The sequence below is a fragment of the Dendrobates tinctorius genome, unplaced genomic scaffold, assembly GCF_039654945.1.
Source record: "Dendrobates tinctorius isolate UK_male_01 unplaced genomic scaffold, ASM3965494v1 ptg000120l, whole genome shotgun sequence".
NCBI classification, from domain to species: Eukaryota; Metazoa; Chordata; class Amphibia; order Anura; family Dendrobatidae; genus Dendrobates; species Dendrobates tinctorius.
This window is the reverse complement of record NW_027361788.1, coordinates 27,024,148-27,050,313: the sequence shown is the minus strand read 5'-3', so window position 1 is coordinate 27,050,313 and position 26,166 is coordinate 27,024,148. Positions and strand designations below refer to the sequence as shown.

Below are 26,166 nucleotides of genomic sequence, written 5' to 3'. Positions count from 1 at the left end.
TTCTAGTCTAAAATACACCACATTAATTTTAAAAAATCCTCTTCTTTATACATTTGGTGCATTTTACAGTAAAGCACTTTGCTTTAATACTGGAGTAGAGAAGTAAATGTCCCTTGGAGTGTATACAGAATAATGTGCAGACAGCACCACCTAGTGGAAAATAAGAAGAACACATTGACATGCAGGGAGAATGTGGAGGGATTGAACACTCGTCCATATAGCAATTTAGAAGTTCAGTCACTTGCAGTATTCCTATGCAAAATCCAAATTTATTTGATATTGAACTTACCAAAGGCACTAGCTCTCCTCTCTCCATGATGGCAGACAGGGTCTTCCCCCGCTCTGATCCGGAGGAAACTTCTGCCCTTAGTAGGTCTCCAGTGGACAGATGAGTGTAGCCATATTTTTGCACGATTCGCTCACACTGGGTCCCCTTGCCAGAGCCAGGTCCTCCTGAAATCACCAACAATATAAACTTGTCACAAGACTGAATGAACGATGAAGTGACTGAACTCCACCACCGATCCTAAAGTGATGCCATACGCTAGTAACGAATACTGAGCAGAGTCAGGAGTGGAGTCGGCAGCAATATATAGCCTACTGCAAGGACTAGGATGAGAGGAAACTCTGATACTGGCTGCTTAACCCCTAGATGTCACAGACAATAGCGACCGCAGATGTGTATGTGAGCGGTTTGATTTTTTTTGTTCCGAGAGCGCATAGACCCATTGTGCACGTTCTATTCTGATGCTCAAAATCGGATAATGGGACATGCTCGGAGAGATTTTCTCACAATGTGGGAATAGATCCATGAAATTATAAGTAAATTACCGTATTTTCTTGATCAAAAATAAAAAAGCCGCCGCACTGTTAAAGGTTAAATTATTGAGATATGTGCATCATCTTCTCATCCCAAGTGTTGATGCATGGAGCGTCAGTCATGGTCCTGAACTAGAAACTCTATCCTCAGTATATGTGATACTTACCAACCACGAAAATGATCTTACTGTTCTTTAATTTTTCTGAAAAAAAATAGAAACACAATATATTAATCTCAAAGGCTCGGACAGATCTGAAGTCCTGGAGTCAGCCCTACCTATATAAAAAGCACGTCCAATTGGGAAATAATGGGAGAAAGACTTGTGTATCTCCAACTGAGATTTTGACATTTTTCCTTCCATATTTTGCCTCAATATATGCAGCCATTAGGCTATGTGCACACCTTGCGGATTTGGCTGCGGATCCGCAGCAGTTTTCCATGCGGTGTACAGTACCATGTTATCCTATGGAAAACAAAAACCGCTGTGCAAATGCTGCAGAAAATTCCGCGCAGATTTGCTGCAGTTTATTTTCTACAGCATGTCAATTCTTTGTGCGAAATCCGCAGCGTTTTTACAGCTCTTCCATTATAGGAATACGCAGATGTAAAAACGCAGGGGAAATGCGCACAAAATCTGCAGAAAATCTGCACTAAATCCGCAGGTAAAACGCAGGTCATTTTACCTGCAGATTCAGCAAAATCTGCGCTGAAAAATCCACAGCCAAATCCGCAATGTGTGCACACAGCCTTAGAGCAATCATTGGTTCATATGGTTTCCTGCAGCAGGCCTCAAATTATGTAAGCTGAGCTCCCATTATTTCTCATGCCACCCCATGGATCTGCCAGAAAGAATTCTATGAGGCTAAAGCCCCCGTTACACATAACGATGTCCCAGCGATCCCACCAACGATCCAACATGATGGGATCGCTGGGACATCGCATCGTTAGACTGATCGCTGGTGAGCTGTCACAAGACAGCCCCTCCAGCGATCATGACCAGCGACGCAGGACGTTGGTCTCTCGCTGCCACACGCAGTGATGCATGCTGGCCAGCGGGAGACCAGCGATCGAAAAACGGCCCAGGCCGATCGAGGACGATCAGCGATAACCGGCAGGGGGGCCGGTGCTGATCCCCGTCACACACAGCGATCTCGCTGGGGAGATCGCTGTGGCGTTACAATTTCTTTTCCTGAAGAGGTTTTGGAAGGGTTTTTTTTCTCCTGAAGCATTCTTATTTGCAGCTTTTGATTGGACAGTGCCTAGTTTGGAGCAAGTGCAATCAGCATTTGCTTCAAAGAAGTGACATATATGTTTTATTTCATTAATTGTTTTTTCAAAATCTCTTGAGGGAAAAAAAAAATCTCGGGTGAACCACAAATGAGATTTCCCACAGAAATACAGTTGTGGCCAAAAGTATTGACACCCCTGCAATTCTGTCAGATAATACTCAGTTTCTTCCTGAAAATGATTGCAAACACAAATTCTTTGGTAATATTATCTTCATTTAATTTGTCTTAAATGAAAAAACACAAAAGAGAACGAAGCAAAAAGCAAAACATTGATCATTTCACACAAAACTCCAAAAATGGGCCAGACAAAAGTATTGGCACCCTCAGCCTAATACTTGGTTGCACAACCTTTAGCCAAAATAACTGCGACCAACAGCTTCCGGTAACCATCAATGAGTTTCTTACAATGTTCTGCTGGAATTTTAGACCATTCTTCTTTGGCAAACTGCTCCAGGTCCCTGATATTAGAAAGGTGCCTTCTCCAAACTGCCATTTTTAGATCTCTCCACTGGTGTTCTATGGGATTCAGGTCTGGACTCATTGCTGGCCACCTTAGAAGTCTCTAGTGCTTTCTCTCGAACCATTTTCTAGTGCTTTTTGAAGTGTGTTTTGGGTCATTGTCCTGCTGGAAGACCCATGACCTCTGAGGGAGACCCAGCTTTCTCACACTGGGCCCTACATTATGCTGCAAAATTTGTTGGTAGTCTTCAGACTTCATAATGCCATGCACACGGTCAAGCAGTCCAGTGCCAGAGGCAGCAAAGCAACCCCAAAACATCAGGGAACCTCCGCCATGTTTGACTGTAGGGACCATGTTCTTTTCTTTGAATGCCTCTTTTTTTCTCCTGTAAACTCTATGTTGATGCCTTTGCCAAAAAGCTCTACTTTTGTCTCATGTGACCAGAGACCATTCTTCCAAAAAGTTTTAGGCTTTTTCAGGTAAGTTTTGGCAAACTCCAGCCTGGCTTTTTTATGTCTCGGGGTAAGAAGTGGGGTCTTCCTGGGTCTCCTACCATACAGTCCCTTTTCATTCAGACGCCGACGGATAGTACGGGTTGACACTGTTGTACCCTCGGACTGCAGGGCAGCTTCAACTTATTTGGATGTTAGTCGAGGTTCTTTATCAAACATCCACACAATCTTGCGTTGAAATCTCTTGTCAATTTTTCTTTTCCGTCCACATCTAGGGAGGTTAGCCACAGTGCCATGGGCTTTAACCTTTTTGATGACACTGCGCACGGTAGACACAGGAACATTCAGGTCTTTGGAGATGGACTTGTAGCCTTGAGATTGCTCATGCTTCCTCACAATTTGGTTTCTCAAGTCCTCAGACAGTTCTTTGGTCTTCTTTCTTTTCTCCATGCTCAATGTTGTACACACAAGGACACAGGACAGAGGTTGAGTCAACTTTAATCCATGTCAACTGGCTGCAAGTGTGATTTAGTTATTGCCAACACCTGTTAGGTGCCACAGGTAAGTTACAGGTGCTGTTAATTACACAAATTAGAGAAGCATCACATGATTTTTCGAACAGTGCCAATACTTTTGTCCACCCTCTTTTTTATGTTTGATGTGGAATTATATCCAATTTGGCTTTAGGACAATTCTTTTTGTGTTTTTTCATTTAAGACAAATTAAATGAAGATAATATTACAAAAGAATTTGTGTTTGCAATCATTTTCAGGAAGAAACTGAGTATTATCTGACAGAATTGCAGGGGTGTCAATACTTTTGGCCACAACTGTACATAGGAAGAATCTTCAATTGTTTGAAGATTTTGGGCAAATCCACTCTAAGGCTATGATCACATGTTGCGTCTTTGCGGTGTGTTTTTTTTTAAGGCAAATTTAAGCTGTGTTTAGCTGCTTAAAAAAAAGCAGGTGTTACTGCGTTTTTTGGTGAGTTTTGGTAAGGGTACATTTGTCTCTTATGCATGCTAACAAAGATTAGTGCATAAAAAATATTAATCTGATTCAACGTCATCAGGCTTTGACACCAAAAACAGAGAAAAACCTGATTCCTGCATTTTTTGCAGCGTTTTTTGTATAGCTCTTTGACAAAACCAGATAAAAAAAAAAATGTGTGTGCATGAGATTTCTGAAATCACAGACTTTGCTGGTACTGTGAAATGCAGCTGAAAATTTGCATTAACAGGTGCAGTAAAAAAAGCTGCAAAAACGCAACACGTGGACATAGCTCAAGAACACCCCCCTCCTCCAAAAAAAAAAAATTGCAAAAAAATTTCCGAAGTGGTTTCTGCTTGAAAAACTGGAATTTGAAGAACAAACAAAAAAACCTCTGCTTTAGGGTATCCTAACAGATTATTTTTACACGGCTTTTGGAGCAGATACTACATCAAAATCCACATAAAAATTATTCAAAACTTATTCAAGTACCTTATTATTCACTTCAGTAGGAAACAAGCCTATTGTGCGCATGGTGACATTTTTTCTTAGCAAAAGCAGCAACATGGCAATTTTTTAGGGTACGTTTCCACGTACCATTAACGTAGTGCTTTGGACGGAGCGGAAAACCCGCTCTGCCCAAAGCCCCGCCCCCTTCTGTGCACGCAGTGATCCCGGATGTGCTCATTCAACACATCCGGAATCACCGCAAGGTACCCATAGAGTATGCATGTCCGGTTTAGCGGATGTGTCACCCGCGTAATCAGACGCATAGTGGACATGGGATTTCATAAAATCTCCTCCACTATGCAGGAACATGTGGCCGTTGAGGATTAAACACTGCGGCAGGACGCAGCGTTCAATTCGCAGCAAATACTGAAAGTTTCTGGTCCATGGAAACATACCCTTAGGGTATGTTCACAGTTTTTTTTTTAGCAGAAATTTTCCCCAAAACCTTGGAGTTTCTACTTAGCTTCCATTTCAAAAACTCAACAAAGAGACTCAGCCTCATCACACCCTTTGCTTGAAAAATAAAAAAGTTCCAAAATTTGACAACCAAACAAGACATAGAAAAAAAAAACTATAATTTTTTTAAGAATTATTTACGTACAATTTTTCAGCCAGAAAAGAACCTTCAAGCCCAAAAAAGTCTGCAAAGTCTGCAGTAAAAATCGAAGCCAAAACATGTGAATGTTATATTAAAGATTGCCACAGACATTAATGCTTGTTATGGTTCACCCCTATTCTAAATATTATGGTCCCTGGTACACTCAAGGGAAAAAACAACAACTAACCAATACACAACATTGTAAAGAAGTGGCGCCCTACCTACCCTGTTCTCTATTGATATCATACCATTACTCGAACAATCATTATTGATATGAGGCCACTTTCAGCCTAAGGGCTCGCTCTCACTTGCGTTTAAATCGGACTAATGCAATCATATCAAAAATCGGATTGGATTCAGTCCAATGTTATTCTGTCTTCATCTGTCTTTTTTTTTCCAGCTCGGATCACTATTGAGATGCTTAAAAAAAAAAAAAAAATCGCACAGAGCTCGGACCATGCAAGTGCAGTCTGATTTTTACACACGCATCCTTGAAAACCCATCATTTCAGCAACCTCGTACAGTAAAATCACAGCGTGAACCGGCAAAATTGAAAAGATTTATATATATAAAATAGATATAAAGATGCCAGTGACATATAATTAGTACAGTGCCTGTGTAGCTTACTGTACATGTATTTTTTTGCTGAAAAAATTTTCTGAAAAAAAATGGCGTGGGATCTCCCAACATTTTATTAACCAGCAGAGGGAAAGCAGACAGCTGGAGGCAAATGTTTATAGCCAGGGGAGGGGTCAATACCCATGAAGCTTCCCAGGCTATTAATATCAGCTCACAGCTGTATACTTTGCCTTTCTTGGTTATTAAAATTGGGGACCCACAAAAAGAAAAAAATTATATAGCGTCCTTCTATCATTAATAACCAGTAAGGGCTAGGCAGACAACTGCGGGCTGATATTAATAGCCTAGGAAGGGGTCCCCTCACGGACCAAAAACATCAGCTCTCAGCTGCCCCAGAAAAGGCGCATCCATAAGACACGCCAATTTTGGCACATAGCCTCACTGTTCACAGTTGACCTGGTGCGTTGGCAAGTGGGGTGATAGTATTGGGGTTGATGTCACCTTTGTATTGTCAGGTGAGATCGAGCCCAGAGTTTAGAAATGGAGAGGTGTCTATAAGACACGCTCATTACTAACACCATAGTCAAATTGTTAAAAAAAGTAATGCACAGAATAAAGTCCTTTATTTGAAATAATGACACAGACCCTTTAATGAATCTACATTTACCAAAAACACGTATACTCATGTCAATGCCCAATCCACTGAAGCCATGGTCTCCTGAAACAGAATTAAAATAATAAATAACCATTTTCCTCACCTGTCCGCTGAGAAGATAATAATCCATTTGTCCCACGATGCATCTAGCTCTGCTGCATACAGATGTTAGGCTGCATTGTTGCATGATGTGACTATACAGTAGGGTGACCGCAAAAAATCGATGTCGGAATTTTGTCCGTCTGGACCCCACAAAACGATTCCCCTTTCCAGATATTGAGATAGCCAAAATTTGAGCTCGATCAAACGACGTTAACCCGTGCCGCTCGTCGCTCAAAGTTTGAAAAAATCCAAATTGAGGTTTTTTAAGATTTAGGTATTTTGCATAGTCTGTTAGACTATAAAGAATGTGACAACAACATTGCAGAAATAGCCCTGACCAAATTTTCGAACCATTTTTGGTATTTGAATGCAGAGTTGGTGGGATTATCGTTTTTTGATCCCACCATTACAGACAATGAAAAGTTGTTAATGGCTAATAAATTGCTCAGTAGCACAGATGAACCATCAGAGCACGCTAGGGTTGTAAAGCCAAAAGTTAGGAAAGAAAAATTAAAAGAGGTAGGAAGTAACCGACTTTAACGACCTTCTGACAAAAGATGAAGAACAAAAGCAATATGTCCTGCAAGTTGTAAGCAAATGCCAGGCATTATATTCTGACGTTTCAAAAACTACTTTAACAAAAGCTCTAGAATAGATTAGATAACTATGTAAAATTATCAACTCATGTAGGTTAGCGTGCTCTGATGGTTCATCTGTGCTACTGAGCAATTTATTAGCCATTGACAACTTTTCATTGTCTGTAATGGTGGGATCAAAAAACGATAATCCCACCAACTCTGCATTCAAATACCAAAAATGGTTCGAAAATTTGGTTAGGGCTATTTCTGCAATGTTGTTGTCACATTCTTTATAGTCTAACAGACTATGCAAAATACCTAAATCTTAAAAAACCTCAATTTGGATTTTTTCAAACTTTGAGCGACGAGCGGCACGGGTTAACGTCGTTTGATCGAGCTCAAATTTTGGCTATCTCAATATCTGGAAAGGGGAATCGTTTTGTGGGGTCCAGACGGACAAGATTCCAACATTTTTTCCCCCCCATATGAGATCCGGTCACCCTACTATACAGCCTGCTATCTAGCAGACAAACTGAGCTGTACATGCTTGCTCAGTTCAATGCCTTACGGTGAACTCCTTTCATCTCACTGATGTCACTGCAAACATGAAAAAGTTCTCACGCTCGCAGTGCCACCAGAAAGGTCCTGGGAGTTCAATGAACTCATTTCAACAGTGTGAACGCCATGGGAAAAGTTTGACACATCTTATGGAGGCGCCTTTTCTGACTAAGAGCTGATATTTTTAGTCTGGGAGAGGGCCAATATTCATGGCCCCTTCCTAGGCTATTAATATCAACCCGCAACCGTCTGCCTAGCCTTTGCTTGTTGTTAATTATAGGGGACTCTACGTCATTTTTTTGGAAAGGGGTCTCCATTTTAATAACCAGGAACGTCTAAGTATACAGCTGTGAGCTGATATTAACCCCTTTACTCCCAAGGGTGGTTTGCACATTAATGACCGGGCCAATTTTTACAATTCTGACCACTGTCCCTTTTATGAGGTAATAACTCTGGAACGCTTCTATGGATCTCAGTGATTCTGGGACTGTTTTCTCGTGACATACAGTACTTCATGTTAGTGGTAAAATTTCATTCATATAACTTGCGTTTATTTGTGAAAAAAATGAAAATTTGGCAAAAATTTTGCAATTTTCAAACTTTGAATTTTTATACACTTAAAACACAGAGATATGGCACACAAAAAACTTAATAAGTAACATCTCCCACATGATTGCCTTGCATCAGCACAATTTTGGAACCAACATTGTTTTTTGCCCTTTTTTTTTAAGGGGTTCACTAGTGGGACAGTTTTATAGGGCGGGTCGTTACCGACGCGGCGGTACTAAATATGTGTACTTTTATTGTTTTTTTTATTTACTTTATTACTTTGTCCAGGGAGGGGGACATCACTGCATAGTGTCAGATCGCTGATCTGACACATTGCAGTGCACTGTGTCAGATCAGCGATCTGATAGCCTCCTGCAGTGCCTTTCTCAGCATGCACTGAGAAAGCCGCCTCCCTGCAGACCCTGAAAGCCCCCGCGGCCATATTGGATCCGGAGGCCTGCAGGGAGGAGACCCTCGGAGCAATGCAAGCCCATCGTGTTGCTCTGAGGGTCTTAGGGAAGCACGCAGGGAGCCCCCTCCCTGTGTGATTCTTCTCTATGCCCCCGGTACACTGCCATCATGTTGGATGGCAGTGTGCCAGGGGTTAATGTGCCGGGGGCGGTCCGTGACCGCTCATGCCACATAGTGCCGGGTGTCAGCTGTGATAATCAGCTGACACCCGGCCGCGATCAGCAGCATTCCTCCCGTGAGCGCCGCTGATCATGTGTGACGTACTACAGGCTATTAACCCCTTCCTTACATTGGACGTACTATTCCGTCCATGTGACCTGGGACTTAAGTCCCATGGACGGAATAGTATGACTAATGTAAGGAAGGGGTTAATAGCCTGTGAAGCTCCATGGGTATTAAACCCTTCCCAGGCTATAAACATCTGCCCCCAGCTGTCCGCCTTCCCTCTGCCGGTTAAAAAATATGTTGGGATATTCCACGCCTTTTGCTTTCTGAAAGGAATTCATTTACTAAAAAAAACATGTACAGTAAACTACACACACAAAGCACTGATTTATATATCTCACTCACATCTCTTGAATATTTTCTCGGAAAACTATGAGTAAATTACATAGAGAATTGCTAATGTAAAAGCTCATGTTAACATCTCATTGCAATTGGATCACATTCACATGTAAATCGGATGATAGGTGTTAAAAATTGGATTGTACTCATGCAAAAACGCATGACACTCGTCTGACTTTTCAGGAACAAAATCAGACTGATTTTAAAAACGCTGGTGTGTCTCCAGCCTAAATATTACAAACAATCTGACAACTACTTTAGGGTTACCTGCTCCTGTGGCTTCTGGACACGTTTTGGTTCTACGATGGCATGTGCAGCATGCTCCCATTTTGACTGTGACCTCTGATGCCTCCTTACACCTGTACACTAATGACTTGGCGCTGACATTGCAGATTCTCAAAAGTTTTTAGAGTTAGAAAAGTAGGAGGAAATGTGTTTAGTTGTGTGCTGTTCTGGCAACCACTGCTCTCCTCCCCGAGGCCGGGACCTGTGGTTAGTAGCGGCGTGCCTGTTTCTCAGGAGACAGCCAGTGGACAGATACCCACATCAACAGTAAACAACAGTCACAGACTCTGCTACTACTCTCCTCATCATTGCACACAAGAGCCATCCAGTGCCGTTATGTGAACCAAGATTTACAGGAGTGGAAGAATTTTCCTATCTCACCTACTGTAGTAATTTTGAGGTCTTGGTATTGGAGGCCACTTTCTGGAATATCTGTCCAACAAAACAGATCTCACAGGAGATATCTTCCAACAACGTATCTGAGGGCCATAATGGCATTAATGTCCAGATCTAAACGGCTCTGGAAAATGAATCTGTAAATGTAGTCATCGATTTGGGAAAGCTTGGAGACAATCGATACGAAGGCTATAATGACAGCCATATTGTCACAACTAATGTACAAGGAGAAGTGGCTTCAGCAAAACTCCCGATGCTGCTCATCTTGGGGTAAGCAAGTCATCGAGTCAGAAAAATCTAACTTTTGACCCAGGTCCTGCAAGTGGCAAGCCCAAGCAAGGGATGGAGCTCACTTTGCCCTGGTTTCAACTTGTGACTTTTCTCTTTACATGTATGACGGATGCATGATTATATATAACAAAAAAAAAAATTGAGAAGTACACAAAATAATTTGTTATCACCACATGTGTATCTTTATGGACCAATAAAATATCATAATATTTACTCCATAAGGTGGACAATGGAATAAATTCTGAAAAAGCAGAATTATATTTTTATTGAATTAACCTCCCCATGGAAAACAAAAAAGAAAAAAAAAAAAATCAGAAACTTATAAGGACCCCAAAATGGTAATGATATGACAACTACAGCTTCGCAGCTGAAAAAAAAAAACAAGCCCTGATACAACTGTAGCCTTCAAAAAAATAAAAACAAAATTCTAACTTTTGAAAGTGTAGGTTGAAAAATTGAAAAGAAAGGTCACTTAGGACCATTGCCCATGGGCTGCCATAAACCTGGAGCAGCTCCTGGCTGGACATTAATAAACACTAATAGCCGATTAACTCTTCATTTTGAAGGGACTAATGCTTAATGTAATGGATAAGTCCAGCCCACGGATCACAGATGTGCGGATACAACCTCTAGAATCATGGAGGATTTTTCCAGTAGCACATATGCAATATTGTAAGCTCAGTAATTAGAAAAACACATGTTGCTGAAACATGTACTTACACAGCTATAAATAGGGTAGAGGTGGGGAAAGGACACTGCTGCTGCTAACATTTGCCTGACTTCTAAGTATCACATTTTTGGCTGAAAGATCTGTGTAATGGGAATCTCAGATGTTTCATGTCTATTCCACTTAAAGGGGACCTCTCAGCTGTCCTGGCATATCTGCTGTAATAAATACTTATGGGAAACAGAAATAATAGTTCTGGAGCATCATTTCTATTTATTCTGGATTTTGTCGATCCTCTGTTATTACTCCCACAAATTAAAGGGCAACTGTACTTTCAAGCAACTTTTCTGACAAAAAGTTGCATGTGAGCAATAACACCATTTCTGGCAATTATATGGCTAATATTCTGCATTTTCACCAGTCTTCCCTTCTGAAGGCTCCTTTTCTGAATGTGCATTGACTCTGAGCTGCTGTGAGTAGACTAGCTGCTGTGATCTCTCCCATATGCAGCTCAGCACACACAGAGGGACTCCTACGCTTCACTACTTAGTTAGCACACAGACAGGAGCAGCTCTAAGCTGTGCACATGTGAATCCAGCTCTGGGGTGAAGTAAAAGACTTGTTAGGAAGCTCAGCATGATCTTCCTGTGTCTCACTCTGCACTTATTTCCTCCACCAACCTCTCATCTCTATAGAGTATAATAGTATTAATATTAATAATATAAGGGATGCAACCTGACCCCTCACTGTGCTGGCAGTCTCTCTTAGATGAAATAGAGTTAAACTGGACTTTTTTTCAAATTGAATGTCAAATTCAGAAAGCAGGTGAGGTGAAAGGAGTGGCTCCTACGTGGGGAAAGAAACAGAGTGCTGTGCTTGGAAAAACTAGTTTTTTATATTTAGTAAGATGCAAGTCTTCCAGGCGCCCCGGCCCCGCTTATTTCCAAGAAATCAAAGGACTGGATATATAAAAATCCAGTCCAATCTAATCGTGTATATTAATATATCTCAGCTTTATTTATGCAGCATGTCACTGACTACCATTACTGATGATCTGCAACCATCATCTTTGTTATTGATATTTGTCGCATAGAAAACAAATTAGCCAAATTAATGTAATTTTAGCTTAATTTTTACTGTTTTACTCATCTTTGTTGAGTTGGAGAACATACTGTGGCATCAATGTCAATATGCGGAAGCCAAAAGGAAGATTATGGCACAGGCATATATTTGGAAAAATGGAGCAGGGGAGAGAGTAACGCTCTTACCTGCCATTTCCGTAGGATTGGGGCTCAAGGTAACCTCTATCTGGAAGGGAAAAAAATGAATTATTAAAACACAAAACTAATTATTAAATATTTTATAGTCCTAACTTTTCTAAAAGCAAACAAAAAAACAGACAAATGACGGCTGAATTTTGGTAAAAACTGGAAGAGCCTGTATTGGGGGCTACATCCAACATGAGACACCAGGGAAACTTGGTATAATTTTAGTATCAGGCCCAAGAAACTCCAAGCTCGGCTTCATACGCCATTCAGGGTCACCACGCTTTTGGGCTCTGTGGCTGCTATTCCTACTAGTCAGCTTAGAAAGTCCAACGTTTGTTAGATCCAAATAAATGTATAATAAAGGAAAATTCAAATGTCCAAAAAGTAAACAAATACAATTCTTATTCCTACTGATCTGCATTGTGTCACTTTGAGCGCTGTCCGAGACCGAGAGTCTTGTAAGATCTACATTATCTTTGTACTGTCCTGGCAGAGTTTGTGGCTGTGAAATTTGAGGCTCCCCCGTCCACATATAAGAGCAGAACCATTCTTGTTGAGAATGTACCTTATGTATTACTGCAATGCATGTGTGAATTACACTTTATGTTCATCCATACTGCATTGTGGAAGGTTGTGGTATTTGACCCCAGCATGTCGGTAAAGCAGGCCCGGTAACATACAGGGCATATCACTTTATAAGGGTCAACACATGATGTTAGCAACGTGCAGCCTCATAGGGGTTGCGCTATGTTGTTAGGCAAATGCTGTAGAGACAACATAAGGGCTCTGTCAGATGTCAGTTTTTCTTGTACGAGTGATATCAGTGTTTTTTATATATAGAGCTCGCACCTGGGCAAACTGCGAATGGCTGAAACAGTGGCCTACTGGCTACACCCCCACCTGCTGTCCATCCACCGCCACCAAGATGCAGAAAGTGGTGAATATATTGGTGGAGGTTGGGGCCGCTGGCTCCATTTTCCACCAATGTGTGATGCAGCAGACGTGATGACGTAATTTCATCGCACTGCTGCTGAGTCACTGTGCACAGGAGACAGGAACAGAACACTGGGGCAGCAAGGTGAGTATGTTTTTTTTTTATGTGTATGCATTTTGCATGTATTTGCATGTATGCAAGAGGCTATGTGGGAGCTCACGCAGAATGCAGGAGGCTATGTGGGAAGGCTCACGCTGAATGTAGGAGACTATGTGGGGGGGCTCACGCTGAATGTAGGAGACTATGTGGGGGGGCTCACGCTGAATGTAGGAGACTATGTGGGGGGCTCACGCTGAATGTAGGAGACTATGTGGGGGGGCTCACGCTGAATGTAGGAGACTCTGTGGGGGGGCTCACGCTGAATGTAGGAGACTCTGTGGGGGGCTCACGCTGAATGTAGGAGACTATGTGGGGGGGCTCACGCTGAATGTAGGAGACTATGTGGGGGGGCTCACGCTGAATGTAGGAGACTCTGTGGGGGGGCTCATGCTGAATGTAGGAGACTCTGTGGGGGGCTCACGCTGAATGTAGGAGACTATGTGGGGGGGCTGACGCTGAATGTAGGAGACTATGTGGGGGGGCTCACGCTGAATGTAGGAGACTATGTGGGGGGGCTCACGCTGAATGTAGGAAACTGTGGGGAGGCTCACGCTGAATGTAGGAGACTATGTGGGGGGGGCTCACACTGAATGTAGGAGACTATGTGGGAAGGCTCACGCTGAATGTAGGAGACTATGTGGGAAGGCTCACGCTGAATGTAGGAGGCTATGCAGGGAGCGCACGCTGAATGTAGGAGGCTATGTGGGGGGCTCACGCTGAATGTAGGAGACTATGTGGGAAGGCTCACGCTGAATGTAGGAGACTATGTGGGAAGGCTCACGCTGAATGTAGGAGACTATGTGGGGGGGCTCACGCTGAATGTAGGAGACTATGTGGGGGGGCTCACGCTGAATGTAGGAGACTATGTGGCGGGGCTGACGCTGAATGTAGGAGACTATGTGGGGGGGCTGACGCTGAATGTAGGAGACTATGTGGGGGGGCTCACGCTGAATGTAGGAGACTATGTGGGGGCTCATACTCTAGGAGTCTGTGTCGAGGCTCAATACTGTATATTGGTGGCACTGTGGGGCTCAATACTGTATATTGATTCATTGTGGGGGCTGAATACTGTATATTAGAGGCGCTGTGGTTGCTCAATACTGAATTTTCAAAGCTATGTGGGGGCTCATATTGTATATAGGAGGCTATCTGGGGGTTCAATACTGTCTATTGGAGGCTATTTAGGGGCTCAATACTGTATATAGAGAGGATATATGGGGTCTCAATACTGCATATAGTCATACAGTATATAGGGGCATGTCAGCATATTTAATTCTGCTCAATATTAAGTGATACACTTGATAATTATAATTAATACGTTAATGTTAATATTGAGCAGAATTCATTTCAGCCTATTGGTTCAGCCTCCACATGAGTCACGGTCTTTCTTGTGGCCCCTCAGGAAAATGAATTGCCCTCCCCTGGTCTATGGGGTAGTTCATATGTCCAATTTTTTCCTTGGACTGAGTGTTCCACACAAGAGCAAGGAGAGTTGTCCTATAGCAATCCAAGTGTCAGATAACAAAAAAAAAAAATCAGATATCACACAGAGGTGCTGTCTCTTTTTCACAGACTGTTGGATAGGAGAAGCTTCCGAGAGCTCAACCAGTTTTTTCCTCCATCTGAGAAAAACTGATGAAATTGTGACCACTGATGATACAAGCTGACACTGACCAAACTCTGATGAGACACTGATCAAATAAACACTGATGAAACTCAGACCATTTTAATTTTTTGCAAAACATGTGTCCTCTTAGGGGCTGTTCACATGTTGCATTTTTTCTGTGAGAAGGGGGGGGGGGGAAACACTGTTTTACAGTACCAGCAAAGTGGATTATATTTCTGAAATTCCATGCACCGGCATGTCCTCTACATGTAAATTCTTTTAGTACTTTTGCAGAATAAAAAGTGGAAAAACTTCATAAAAATGGATATTTTAAGCATAGAGTTATGTTTTTGGTGCAGAAATTTTTTGATTTCATGTAAACACTAAAATCCCAAAATGAACAAAATGCAACTTGGGTTAATGTATTCCAACCTCCACATGGCCACGTCCCACCTACATATTATGGAGAGAATTTTATGTGCTTGGCACCATCTCCCAATAAATATCAGCACTGATGTAGTAGCATTTATTAGAACACTGAACAATGACACCATTATTTTATGAAGAATTTCCCCTACGCCCCCTCAGGCACCAAACACAAGACCTGGCAGCATTCACGCAAGCCGATGAGCAAAGCTCAAACCCCATATAAATGCAATAATGCCTACAGATCAGCCACATGCCCTTACAAAGGGAACCCAATGATAAAATATAATACACCATAGAGAGCTACACATATAGGTGCACACATGTTACCTAGAGAAAACACTGATGACCTTGACGTTGCAGAGGGCGCCTCCTCAGGTGACAGGTGAGCGGTGCAGTGGGATGGCAGGGCTCAGCATGTCAGCCTTTTGCCATAAATGAGATAAATAACATTCAGAAGAACAGGGAGCTGCAGAAGAGCGGAGGCTGAGAGCAAGAAGCAGAATGACGCAGGATGTGATGGAGCGAAAGGAGTTAACTCTTGGACTTCCAAGCTGAAAGCGAAGCACTGTTCACCTGTCGAGCTCCATCTGTTATTACCTGATCTCTGATCTCACACCTTGATAATGGGAGGTGCTTATACTGACAAGAATAGATATATATATATATATATATTTATTTATGGAAAACATATTGTGAAACTTCCACATCCTGTGATCTGATTTCCGTAAATTAATTTCATACATAAATCTTATTCCTCCTGTATAATTAATCCCTTCCCATGACGACAATTTTAATTTTTGCATTTTCATTTATTCCTCCTTTTCTTCCAAAAGTCAAAGCGCCGGCTGTGGGGTTTTTTCACCGCCGGCGTCTTTGTTTTAACTTATACTGTGTAAACTAGTGGAAGTGAAGAACGGTCAGATCACTTATTTTATCAGATTTGCATATTTTGAAATGTGAAGACTTTAAAAGAAGCTCCAAAGACTGAAAGAAAGTCATTTTTTGACACTACAGCACATATGTACATTTGTTTATCATTTATTTAGAGCTTTTTCAGGTGAATTAAGGCGAAGACTAGCTTGAAAAAGATGTCGTATTCATATACCCAGAGGCAGACACTGACAGTCTGGGCCCCCTTCCTTTTATGATATATAGATATACTCTACATATACATACAGTACATACAGTGGGTACGGAAAGTATTCAGACCCCTTTAAATTTTTTGCTCTTTATTTCATTGCAGCCATTTGGTAAATTAAAAAAAATCATTTATTTTATCATAAGGGTATGTGCACACGTTGCGGATTTGCTGTGGATCCGCAGCGGATTTGCCCCTGCAGATCCGCAAGTGATTTACCGCACAATGTTATTCTATGGGGAAAAAAATGCTATGCACATGCTGCAGACAAATCCGCGCGGAAGCGCAGTGTTTTTTTTCCGCAGCATGTCAATTCTTTGCGCGGATTCCAAAGCGTTTTACACCCATTCCATTATAGGAATCCGCAGGTGTAAAAACACATGCCAAATCCTCAGGAAATCCGCATAAAAACACACGGAATTTGACCTGCGGATTCTGCCAAAAGATGCAGATTCCGCTGGGAAAATTCCGCACAGCAATCCGCAACGTGTGCACATACCCTTAACGTATACTCTGCACCCCATTTTTACTGGAAACAAAAACAGAAATGTAGAAATTTTTGCAAATGTATTAAAAAAGAGAAACTGAAATATCACATGGTCATAAGTATTCAGACCTTTTGCTCAGACACTCATATTTAAGTCACATGCTGTCCATTTCCTTGTGATCCTTCTTGAGATGATTCTACTCATTCATTGGAGTCCAGCTGTGTTTAATTAAACTGATAGGACTTGATTTGTAAAGGCACACACCTGTCTATATAAGGCCTCACAGCTCACTGTGCATGTCAGACCAAATGAGAATCATGAGGTCAAAGGAACTGGTCAAGGAGCTCAGAGACAGAATTGTGGCAAGACACAGATCTGGCCCAGGTTACAAAAGAATTTCTGCAATACTCAAGGTTCCTAAGAGCACAGTGGCCTCCATAATCCTTAAATGGAAGAAGTTTGGGACCACCAGAAGTCTTCCTAGACCTGGCCATCCCGCCAAACTGAGCAATCGTGGGCGAAGAGCCTTGGTGAGAGAGGTAAAGAAGAACCCAAAGATCACTGTGGCTGAGCTCCACAGATGCAGTAGGGAGATGAAAGTTCCACAAAGTTAACTATCACTGCAGCCCTCCACCAGTCGGGCCTTTATGGCAGAGTGACCCAATGGAAGCCTCCCCTCAGTGCCAGACATATGAAAGCCCACATAGAGTTTGCTAAAAAACACATGAAGGACTCCCAGACTATGAGAAAGGAGGATCCGGAGGCAGTCAGCACCCATACTTCTCAGGAACCAGTACCAGGCTCTCACGCAGGAAAACGATGAAGAAATACATCAGGATAAGACTTTGCCCACAAACAGCAACCTTGTACGCCTTCAGAATCCTCCTGGATGGAGAAAGAAGAATGTTGTGAAGAAGAAACGGAGAGTGGTGGTCATGAGGGATTCCATGTTGAGAGGAACAGAGGCCGCTATCTGCAGACCAGATATAACTTCAAGAGAAATGTGCTGTCTTCCAGGTGCAAAAATTAAAGATGTGTCTGACAGGATATCAGGACTCTTCAGACCTACAGATGACTACCAATTCCTGCTACTACATGTGGGGACAAATGACACCGCCAGAAATGACCTGGAAACCATCTGCAGAGACTTTGAAGACTTAGGCAAGAAAGTGAAAGAACTAGGAGCGCAGGTGGTCTTCTCTTCCATCCTTCCAGTGGATGGCCATGGAACAAGGAGGTGGAATAAGATTCTGCAGGTGAACAACTGGCTACGTCAATGGTGCCGTCAGCAACGATTTGGATTTATGGATCACGGAATGAATTACCTTTACGATGGACTACTTGCTAGAGATGGGGTGCACCTTACGAAGACTGGAAAACATGTATTTGGAAGTCGCCTTGCTACACTTGTAAGGAGAGCTTTAAACTAGAACAACATGGGAAGGGAAGCAAAAGACCAGAAAAAGCCATACACCTGACAAATGCTATTGAGAACTCTGCTATTAGAAGTGGAAAAGAAAAACAAAGACAAAAGAATCTAATTAATACAAATATTGGAGAAAGAGAAACCAATCACAAACTAAAATGTTTCTATACTAATGCACAAAGCATGGGCAACAAACAAGGAGAATTGGAACTACTAACACAGGAAAAGAAATATGATGTCATTGGAATCACTGAAACTTGGTGGGACAATACACATGATTGGAATACAAGACTAGAAGGATACAACTTATTTGCAAGAAACAGACTTGATAAACGAGGAGGAGGTGTCGCATTGTATGTTAGAAATGCGTATATCTGCACAGAGATTGAAACTTCAGAGACTGGGAGTTCTGTGGAAACTGTTTGGGTAAGAATACAAGGACAGAACAATGGAAAGGACACCATTGTAGGCATTTACTACAGGCCGCCTGTGCAAGCTGAAGATATGGATGAACTCTTTATTCATCAAATGTCCAAGTTCTCCAAAAAATATGACATAGTTGTCATGGGAGATTTCAACTATCCAGACATTTGTTGGGAATCTCTCTCAGGCAAAACTAACAGGAAATTCTTATCCTCTCTTGCCGACAACTTTATCTTCCAAAAGGTAGGGGTGAAAACAAGGGGAACTGCTACCTTGGATCTAATCCTTATAAACAGGGAGGAAATGGTTGAGGAGGTAAAAGTCGCTGGGACCCTAGGAGGTAGCGACCATGCTATTTTAGAATTTTGGATAACTAGAGGAGGAAGACCTGTGAAGACTCAGACGTCAAGGTTAGATTTCAGAAAGGCAGATTTTAAGGGATTCAGAAAGAGAATTGGAGGGATCCAATGGCTGGATATCCTTAAGGACAAAAATGTCCAGGAAGGATGGGAAATCTTGAAAAATGAAATTATCAAAGCACAATTGTTAACAATTCCGAAAAGAGGGAAGAATAGGAAGCATTTAAGGAAGCCAGGATGGATGAACACAGAACTTAAGCACATGCTAAAAAGGAAGAAAAAAATGTTTATAAAATGGAAAGAGGGAGGCATATCTAAAGAAGAATATAATGCTGTCTGCAGAACCTGCAGGGCACAAATCAGATTACTGAAACTGACAATGAATTGAGGCTTGCAAGAGATGTCAAAAGCAATAATAAAGGATTTTGGGGATATGTCAAAAGTAAAAGAAAAGTCAAAGATGCTATAGGATTTTTACAGGATGAAAATGATGAAATGGTAAGACAGGTTGTTGAGAAGGCCGAACTTTTAAATTCCTATTTTGCATCTGTTTTCTCTCAGAAAGGAAATGTAAAATCAACTGTTCTTCACTGTCCTATTAAGGGAATAGAAGAATCCAGGATATCTATAAACAGAAAGATAGTGAGGAAACACTTAGCTAACCTAAATGAATTCAAGTCTCCAGGTCCAGATGAATTACACCCCAGAGTACTGAAGGAGATAGCAGAAGAAATTTTTGAACCCCTCTCCATAATCTTTGAAAATTCTTGGAGAACAGAAGTCCCAGAAGACTGGAGAAGAGCAAATGTTGTTCCTATCTTCAAAAAGGGGAAGAAGGTGGACCCAGGCAACTATAGGCCGGTGAGTCTGACTTCTATACCAGGAAAGATCTTTGAACAAATTATTAAACAACATGTATGTCAGTACCTGGATAAGAATGAAGTGATTAAACAGAGTCAGCATGGGTTTGTAACTAATAAGTCATGCCAGACTCACTTAATTTGCTTCTATGACGGACTCTCTGATTGGGTGGATCAAGGAAATGCTGTAGATATAGTATATCTTGACTTTAGCAAAGCATTTGACAAAGTATCTCATACAATCCTTATTGAAAAAATGACTAAGTATGGAATGGACAAGGCAACTGTTAGGTGGATTCATAACTGGCTTAGTGATCGGACCCAAAGAGTGGTCGTAAATGGCTGCACATCCAGTTGGAAGAATGTCTCAAGTGGGGTACCACAGGGCTCTGTCCTGGGCCCTGTATTGTTCAACATCTTTGTCAACGATTTAGATGAAGGAATTGAGGGTAAACTGATTAAATTTGCTGATGACACAAAGCTAGGAGGGATAGCTAATACTAGAGAAGAGAGAGAGAGGATTCAAAAAGATATAAATAAACTGGAGAAGTGGGCAGCAACTAACAGAATGGTTTTTAACAGGGAAAAATGCAAAGTACTACATCTGGGCAATAAAAATGAAAAAAGCATATACAGAATGGGAGGAATAGGCCTAAGCAACAGCACATGTGAAAAAGACTTGGGTATACTAATAGATCACAGACTGAATATGAGTCAACAGTGTGATGCAGCAGCAAAAAAGGCAAATGCAATTCTAGGATGTATTAACAGAAGCATACAGTCTAGATCACGTGAAGTCATTATTTCCCTCTACTCCTCTTTGGTCAGACCTCATCTGGAATTTTGTATCCAGTTTTGGGCACCACATTTTAAAAAAGACATCAACAAACTGGAGCAAGTTCAGAAAAGAGCAACCAGAATGGTGACCGGTCTGCAAACCCTGTCTTATGAGGAAAGGTTGCAGGATTTGGGATTGTTTAGTTTGCAAAAGAGAAGACTGAGAGGAGACTTAATAGCTGTCTACCAATATCTAAAGGGCTGTCACATTGTAGAAGGATCAACTTTATTCTCATTTGCACAAGGAAAGACTAGAAGCAATGGGATGAAACTGAATGGGAGACAGATTAGATATTAGAAAAAACTTTTTGACAGTTAGAGTGATCAATGAGTGGAACAAGCTGCCACGAGAAGTGGTGAGTTCTCCTTCAATGGAAGTGTTCAAACAGAGGCTGGGCAGACATCTGACTGGGATGATTTAGCGAATCCTGCTTTGAGCAGGGGGTTGGACCAGATGGCCCAGGAGGTCCCTTCCAACTCTACGATTCTATGAGAAGACTCTGTCAGGGTCTTGTAATGAATTAGGAGGTGGCAGAGGATGCTCGGTACCTGATTATATCTTCTCCCACTCCCAAATTCATTATGATGCTATTAGGTCGCATTCCCAGGGCTGTGGGGTACTCGGTACCGGGCCGGTGTCAGGGGAATGTGTCACAGCAGCAGTGACCCGGTCCGTGGCCCTGGGCACCCAAGTAATGGGGGTTGTAGTTAATGGAATGGAATAGTTCGTGACGCCACCTGTGGTGTTCGGCAAGGGGGATGTTAAGCCGACGCTGCAGACAGCTCCACTGGGACAGATGGTGTGGTGCAGCAGTGATGGTATAGCCCTCCACAGGCAGGGCTAATGTCCCAGGGCAGTGTAGCTGTGGTTGTCACGGTGATGTAGCAGTGCCGTAAGGGTGGGAAGCAGACAAGACACAGCGGGGTGCAATTTCTGTACCTTTACTTGATAACTGCAGTCCAGGGTCCTGATTACAGATGGTATTGGAGCAGGCTAGCCTGGAAGCAACTCAGGGATTCTCTCTTACAGACGGGCTGTGCAGTCTCCTTCCTAATGCTTGTTTGAATGAAGTACTCCAGTACTAAGTTACTCTGAAGTTCCTCCTGTCAGATGTTCCATGAACCTCACTTGCACGGCAGACAGTTGTAGCCTCTCTCTCGGGGACTCCTCTCACTCTGAGTCCTGGCTCTCTATCCAAGCTGCTGTTGTGCCTCAAGTCTTAGATTGGAGTAGGGCACTTACAGCCTCCTACTCCTCTGGTATCTGCTGTAGGACCTTTAGCATCCGTACAGCCGTGGAGACTAGGCTCCAGTTCGTGCTCTCTCAAGCTGAGGGAGCTCTCCTTCCTAGCTCAACCTCCAGCATTGTTCCACACGTCTGCACACTTCACCTTCCGCAGACTAACTGACCACTCCTTCCTCTTGGCCCTCAGAGGGCACCCCTCCCCTTAAACCTGGTTCAGAGTTCCCCCTGCTGGCCTGGAGTGGAACTGTGTTGCATGTATGGATTGACTGCGAGAGAGACCCATCATTGCCTCCAAGCCTGGCATTACCCTCCCCTGGAGGAAGGCAAAGCCACTGTGGCGACCATACTCCTGGGGGCGCCACACTATCAAGGACTTATAATGAATGATAGGGACACAGGACAGGGACTAAGGCTATGTGCACACGTTCAGGATTTGCAGGAGAAAATTCTGCTGCATGTCCTAATGTGCTGGCAGGAAAAAAGTTTTATAAAATACATATATTTTTTTCCACATTTTTCCCACGCTTTTGTTGCATATTTTTTCCATTAGTACAGGTGAAATATGCTGCAATAATTAACATTATGCAGATTTTAATCTGCTGAAAATCTGCAAGGAAAAAATAAGCAGCGTGTGCATGAGACTTCAGGGATCTCATTCACTTCGCTTGTACATTAAAACCTTGCATATATTCCATGTGCACATAGCCTTACAGGTAATTGGGGAGAGTCACAGACTTAATCATTTTTATTATTGGGAGGCAGAGATCATAGTTAATGAGGGGCACAGTGCTGCGTATCACATTTTTATTTTTAATGGTGTGTGGCTAATCGTATCTTAATGGTGGGGTACACATCTGTATTCGGAGGGAGACCCATGTATGTATACAATGTATGTGACCTTGTTATTTTCAGGGGTGCGACGATCATCGTGACAAGATGAGTTGTGGCTGGGAGATGTTGACATGAAAGCCTGACCAGATGGAGAAGAAACAGGAGAAAGTGGCTCTAATCAGACAAGCGTCAGCGGTAAGTACCTGGATGTAGATATTATTCTGTATCTGCACTGTGTGACGTGGAGAGATAATGTTATCTGTAAATTCCCTTATTCTACATTTTCACATTTGTGTGAAATGTCCATGTGCTTCTAGGTTTTTTATCGGATGGCACACTTACTCATAGCATTTTATAGGTCCATTCACACATACATGAAAATCATGGATCTGAGAATGAGATCCGTGAGAGTTAGGCCGGAGTCACACTACAGCGAGATACGGCCGAGTCTCGCAGGTTAAAACCAAGCTCTGGCACCGGCACTCCGGAGCGGAGCGTGCAGCTCCATGTATTGCTGTGCGGCTGCACGCTCCGCTCCGGAGTGCCGGCGCCAGACCTTGGTTTTAACCTGCGAGACTCGGCCGTATCTCACGGTGTGTGATCCCGGCCTTAGAGAATGTCCTGTACTGATGCGATTTTGAGGATCAGAATAGGACATACTCAATGCATCTGTAAAAGCGAGCAGCACACCGACTGCACACAGATACAGGAATGTAGCCTTATTATGTATAGCACAGTCCCTAAGTATATAGTGTACTCACTTATGTATAGCACAGACCTTTAGTATATATTGTACTCACTTATTATGAATAGCACAGTCCCTTAGTATATAGTGTAATCACTCATTAGGTCTAACACAGTCTCTTAAGGCCTGTTTCACACTTCCGTTTTTGTGTCCGCCAAACGGATCCGTTTCCGTTTTTTTGACGGAAACTGATGCAAACGGATCCGTTTTTTTAAAAACGGATCCGTTTTTTTGACGGATCCGCGGTAACCGTAATGGAAGTCTATGGGACAAAAAAAACGGATCCTGCAAAAAATGGCGGATCCGTTTTTTTACGGAAAACAACGGATTTTGACGGATTTGAAAAAACGGAAGTGTGAAACAGGCCTAACATATAGTGTACTCACTTATTATGAATATCAGAGTCCTTAGTTACCTGGTTTCCTATTTTATTATGTATAACACCATGCTTTATTATATACCATCCTCTGTGGTTATATATGAATACATCCCTTATTGCATAGCTTCCTCTGCTGTTACGTGCAGTGCTGTCTCTTACATAATGTATTTTTGTCATTTTTGCTATTCACAGCACCCTCTTTTATTATATAGTCCCCTCTCTTGTTAGATATAAAATGACTGCTGATCGAGCAGCCGGTGACCAGACAACCAGTCCATCAGCTCCTCCATTAGAAAAGAAACATTCCTATGCTCCATCAGCCATCATTGCATTATATATCTAACAAGAGAGGACGGTATGTAATAAAAAACAGGGCTCTATATAATCCAGTATGCAAGGGACGGTGCTGTATATAACGAGAGGGCACTGTATTATCAAGGGATGGCAATCTGCATAATAAAGGAGACTATGTAATATATATACATTTATGTGTGTGGAGATATATATATATATATATATATATATATATATATATATATATATATTATATAAAATGTACAGTGGGTACGGAAAGCATTCAGACCACCTTAAATTTTTCACACTTTGTTTCATTGCAGCCATTTGGTAAATTCAAAAAAGTTAATTTTTTTTCATTAATGTACACTCTGCACCCCATTTGGACTGAAAAACACAGAAATGTAGATATTTTTGCAGATTTATTAAAAAACGAAAACTGAAATATCACATGGTCATAAGTATTCAGACACTTTGCTCAGTATTGAGTAGAAGCACCCTTTTGAGCTAGTACAGCCATGAGTCTTCTTGGGAATGATGCAACAAGTTTTTCACACCTGGATTTGGGGATCATCTACCCTTCTTCCTTGCAGATCCTCTCCAGTTCCGTCAGGTTGGATGGTGAATGTTGGTGGACAGCCATTTTCAGGTGTCTCCAGAGATGCTCAATTGGGTTTAGGTCAGGGCTCTGGCTGGGCCAGTCAAGAATGGTCACAGAGTTGTTCTGAAGCCACTCCTGTGTTATTTTAGCTGTGTGCTTAGGGTCATTGTCTTATTGGAAGGTAAACCTTCGGCCAAGTCTGAGGTCCAGAGCACTCTGGAAGAGGTTTTCATCCAGGATATCTCTGTACTTGGCCGCATTCATATTTCCTTCATTTGCAACCAATCTCCCGCGATCTAGCCAACCATGCATGCTTTTTGGAAGAATTTGCAGTAATCGAGTGTTCAGCCTGTAGTCAATAGGAGCAGGAATCAGGTGTAGTCAATAGGAGCAGGAATCCTCATGTTTTGTCACGCATAATATTTCTATGAACTCAAACATTTCCTTAATTATAAAAATAGTCAAAAACACCAGGGTTTACAGATAAACAGTGCAGGTATATCATATTTGCCAACTGTCCTGAATTTGGCCACCCTGGCCCTGCATGAAAATGCCTCAACCCACCTCAGATAGCCCACTGGATTCTGGGGCACACAAAATTGCAGCAACTGTATGAAAAAATTCTGGACAGCCCTGGAAAATTTCAGCAGCTGCAGCCTGAAAAGGGGAAGGATTTATGTAAACTACACTCTAAAAGTGGACCCAGGGAGATGGGTTAGTGCGTTCCAGTGTAACAAGCCAAATTAACCACTGTCCAGAATAAGCCCGGGTATAGTTTGGCCCAAGCCAGAGTATGATCCGTGAGAAAACCTGTCCTAGGCCAAACTATATCTGGTGGTGTAAAATAGCCTAAGCCAAACTATACCCCCCAGGCTACAATACACCTCTCTATTTTATGAGCCCTTGTGAGAGATTTTTGTTGCCAATTATTAATAACGTAAAACTGATTTTCACGCAGTGGGAAGGTATTTGTGTTATTAATCACATGGTGAAGACTGATCTTACAATACAATGTGACTGGTAACGGACTGCATTCATTACATCTGAGATTACACTGTTGTCCAGTAAGGGCTTTTACCTCAGGTCAGCCAGTGACGTCAGTGAGGCTGCGCGGAGTCCCCTGGCTGACCTGAGGTGAACTAATGAGCTTGGGAAAAAATGCAGAAACTTTCCCACGCTCATTAGTTCATATCAGGGCAGCCATGGAGGCTGCGCAGAGATGAAATAATTCATTCTGGCAGTGGTTTACATGGGACTGGTCGCATTAGCACTGGTCCCTGTGTAAACCACTTAACCCCTTCTGATGGATTGCAGCGGGGGACGTGAC

The 26,166-nt window shown here is 42.3% G+C and overlaps 1 protein-coding gene across 5 annotated transcripts in view; it reads right to left on the bottom strand.

Annotated features, from left to right (window-relative positions):
* AK1 (adenylate kinase 1) overlaps nucleotides 1–26,166 on the bottom strand; it is a 128,793-nt gene that overhangs the window by 10,229 nt on the left and 92,398 nt on the right. For 3 of the 5 annotated variants that reach the window (XM_073540941.1, XM_073540944.1, XM_073540945.1), the window contains 3 exons: nucleotides 12,085–12,124; nucleotides 987–1,022; nucleotides 290–453 (listed from right to left, as the gene is read on the bottom strand). In XM_073540941.1, coding sequence (XP_073397042.1) covers nucleotides 290–453; nucleotides 987–1,022; nucleotides 12,085–12,124 — 240 coding nt within the window. Of the gene's footprint in view, nucleotides 1–289; nucleotides 454–986; nucleotides 1,023–9,444; nucleotides 9,521–12,084; nucleotides 12,125–15,539; nucleotides 15,730–26,166 lie in introns of those variants that run through there. The other 2 variants (XM_073540943.1, XM_073540942.1) reach the window with 2 other exon arrangements.